The sequence below is a fragment of the Mandrillus leucophaeus genome, unplaced genomic scaffold (genome assembly GCF_000951045.1).
Source record: "Mandrillus leucophaeus isolate KB7577 unplaced genomic scaffold, Mleu.le_1.0 Scaffold256, whole genome shotgun sequence".
Taxonomy (NCBI): Eukaryota; Metazoa; Chordata; class Mammalia; order Primates; family Cercopithecidae; genus Mandrillus; species Mandrillus leucophaeus.
The window spans coordinates 2,523,451-2,527,330 of NW_012102654.1; the positions used below are offsets into that span (position 1 = coordinate 2,523,451).

The 3,880-nt window shown below is 42.4% G+C and overlaps 1 protein-coding gene across 1 annotated transcript in view; it reads right to left on the bottom strand.

Annotated features, from left to right (window-relative positions):
- NUGGC (nuclear GTPase, germinal center associated) overlaps positions 1-3,880 on the bottom strand; it is a 67,677-nt gene that overhangs the window by 40,647 nt on the left and 23,150 nt on the right. The window contains exon 8 of the mRNA XM_011983908.1: positions 2,363-2,452. Coding sequence (XP_011839298.1) covers positions 2,363-2,452 — 90 coding nt within the window. The remainder of the gene's footprint in view (positions 1-2,362; positions 2,453-3,880) is intronic.

A 3,880-nucleotide genomic window follows, 5' to 3' on the forward strand; every position in this document is an offset into this window, starting at 1 on the left:
AGGTGGCAGTCACAAGGTGGTTGTCACTGCCTGGGTGTTATGGGTTGAAATATATTCCCCTCCAAAATTCACATGTTGAGGTCCTAGTCTCCACTACCTAAAAATGTGACCTTATATGGAAATTGGGTCATTGAGGATAAAATGTATTAAGATGAAGTCATACTGGAGTAGGGTGGACCCCTAATCCAATGACTGGTGTATTTAAAAAAAGAGGAAATTTGGATAAAGAGACACACACATAAGAAGAATGGCACATGAAGACTGGAGTTGTGCTGCCACAAGCCAGGAATTACCAGAAGCAGAGAGAGAACTGGACCAGATCCTTCCCACAGCTTCAGAGGGAGCATGGTGCTGCTAACACCTTGATTTTGGACTTCCAGCCTCCAGAACTGGGAGAGAATAATTTTCTGTTGTTCCAAGCCACCTAGCTGTGGTGCTTAGGAGGCTCATACACTGCACATGGCAAACTTGGTCACAGCTGTTCACATTGCCCTTCCTTCTAATGAGTTGTGTGCATTACTTAACTGCCATTTAATATGCCTTTTAAAAGATTATGTTATGATTCAGCATTGAAAGGTCAGCATTTTCCAGGCCTTTACATCAAAAGGCCTGGAAATGGAAACGTGGGGCATATATTTGATGTTAGTGGAAAAAATGCTCGTGGTTGGTGGAGTAGACAGTAATTCCAGATTTTCTTGCAAAGCAACACTTAAGTGCTTCATGGGACCTAGGAAAGGGAGACATCCACATGTAGATGAAGGTGGGTTGTGTTTTGATACTGAGGTATGTGCAAAGTGACTGCCTATCTCAAATGCATCCAAAAAAAAAAAAAAAAAAGTGACGGAAACTCAAGGAACGCCTTATAAAGAACTTCCATCTCATGTTTCCTGTGATTAAAACTAAATCTGCTCCAAGGCCAGGCACTGTGGCTCACACCTGTAATCCCAGTGCTTTGGGAGGCCCAAGCAGAACTGTTTGAGCCCAGGAATTAGAGACCAGCCTGGGCAACATACCCTGTCTCTACAAAAAATTTAAAAATTAGCTGGATGTGGTGGTGCATACTGGTATACCGGTAGTCCTAACCCCTTGGGAGGCTGGTGGGGGTCGGGGGGAGTGGAGGGCAGGCAGAAAGATAGCTTGAGCCCAGGAATTCAAGGTTGCAGTGAGCTATGATTGTGCCACTATACTCCAGCCTGGGTGACAGAGTGAGACCCGTCTGGGGAAAAAAAAAAAAAAAGTTCCAAACGATGGCATGTAGCACAAGTCAAGGTTTCACAATATTTCAAACTGAAATAAAGTGGCTGGAGAATGAAGGTGTCACCTTGCCATCAGAGGTGTGTGTTGGAGGCCTCAGAAGAACTTGCACCATAGCAGTGACAGCTATAGTCACCCTGCAAGCTGATGTACTGCCGCCCAGGCCCTAACTTATACAAACCAATTCGGCATGTTTACTGGCATAGTTGTAAATTGTGCATTGAAGTATTCCATGTTTCCGTTTCCAGGGATAATATGATCAGGCACTCATACAATGCATATTTCTTTAATACCAACAAGAACAATTCAGGAGACCACAACCAGCTTTACTAAGTTTTGCCTCATTAAAACTGGCATTCAAGAATTGCCTGGTACAATATTCTGGCTTAAGCATGAGGCCTAATGATACTGCGCTAGAAACAAAAGCTTTGAAATTTTCAGTTCCATGTTGTACAGCAAATGTTTTCTGTATCAACATCATTGAAGACAAAATACAGAAAGAAATTGAATATAGAGCTGGACATCGGCCAGATGTTTTTACTACTGAATCCAATACCGAAGATTTTGTTTCAGCCAAACATATCATCTGTCACATTGTACTTACTCTAATATATCCCTTATGTTATTTTGTTTATATTTTATCTTAAACTTGGTTTTAGTTTTATAGTTGTATAAGACTGTTATAGGCCAGACGTGGTGGCTCATGCCTGTAATTCCAGCACTTTGGGAGGCCGAGGCAGGCAGATCACCTGAGGTCAGGAGTTCGAGACCAGCCTGGCCAACATGGTGAAACCCCATCTCTACAAAAACTACAAAAATTAGCCAGACATGGTGATGCATGCCTATAGTCCCAGCTACTTGAGAGGCTGAGGTGGGAGGATCTCTTGCACCTGGGAGGCAGAGGTTGCAGCGAGCCGAGGTCACACCTCTGCACTCCAGCCTGGCCAACAGAGTGAGACCCTGTCTCAAAAACAAAACAAACCAAACGAACAAACTGTCTATTCCAAAGCTTTTGCCCTTGCAACTACACAATACCAGGTATACATTTGTATCTCAAAATCTAGTCGCTGGGATACAGAAAAACACATAGGGAAACCTGTTAACTCACCTTCAGTTTTTCCTTGAGAATTCTAGTCCTTTGTAGTTTTATCATTTCATTTCTTTCTAAAACAGCCTCTCGCTGACTCTGAATAGCTTGCTAGGTTGTGAAAGGAAATGGAAGCATGCAGAGAGCAGTGTTATCAACAGTAATGAGGTGGCAAGATGCACATTTTTTTGGCAGATCTTCATTTGGTCCAGACAGTCAAATGTGCATGCACTGTATTAGAATTAAACACAGTTGCCGGGCATGTTGGCTCATGCCTGTAATCCCAGCACTTCGGGAGGCCAAGGTAGGTGGATCACAAGGTCAGGAGATCGAGACTATCCTGGCTAATCCAGTGAAACTCCGTCTCTACTAAGAATACAAAAAATTAGCCAGGTGTGGTGGCACATGCCTATAGTCCCAGCTACTCAGGAGGCTGAGGCAGGAGAATCGCTTGAACCCAGGAGGCAGAAGTTGCAGTGAGTCGAGATTGCATCACTGCACTACAGCCTGGGCGACAGAGTGAGAGACTCCGTTTCAAAAGAAAAAAAAACACAGTTGACCCTTGGACAACATGGGTTTGAACTGCGTGGGTCCATTTATACGTGGATTCTTTTTCAATAATTGAAAAACATTTTGAAGATTTGCGACAATCTGAAAAAACTCACAGACAAACCCTGTAGCCTAGAAATAACAAAAAGTTAAGAAAAAGGTATGTCATGAATGTATAAAATAGATGTAGATCCCAGTTTATATTTGATCATGTACTACCATGAAATGAACGATTCTATTATGAAAAGTTAAAATTTATCGAAACTTCTATAAACACCTATAGACTGTACATGGCACCATTTGCAGTCAAGAGAAATGTAAACAAGCATTAAGATGCAGTATTAAATCATAACTGTGTAAAATTAACTGTAGTACACACTATACTACTGTAATAACTTCAGAGCCACCTCCTGTTGCTGTTGTGATAGCTCAAGTGTTGCAACTATCTACTTAAAACGCCAAACGCCACGTGATGTTAATCATCTCCACGAAAGCAGTTCATCACTCCAGTAAATTGCATATGGCAATAAAAAGTGATCTCTTGCAGTTCTCATGTATTTTGCAGCTTGTTTAGTGCAATACCCTAAATCTTGAATAACACCATGGGACCCATCTGAAGTCCAATGATCCTGGAGCAGCTCCCAAGTAGCAGAGAAAAGTCATGACATTGCAAGAAAAAGTTGAATCGATATGTGCCGTAGATTGAGGTCTGCAGCTGCTGTTGCCTGTCATTTCAGATGTACAATTCATCTTGTAAACAGATGAAGTAAACTTACTCTATTGATAAATACAGTGCCGTATTGTAAATGTATTTTCTCTTCCTTATGATTTTCTTTCTTTTTTTTCTTTTTGAGACAGAGTCTCGCTGTTGCCCAGGCTGGAGTGAAATGGCACCATCTCGGCTCACTGCAACCTCCGCCTCCCAGGTTCAAGTGATTGTCCTGCCTCAGCCTACTGAGCAGCTGGGATTACAGGTGCGCACCACCACGC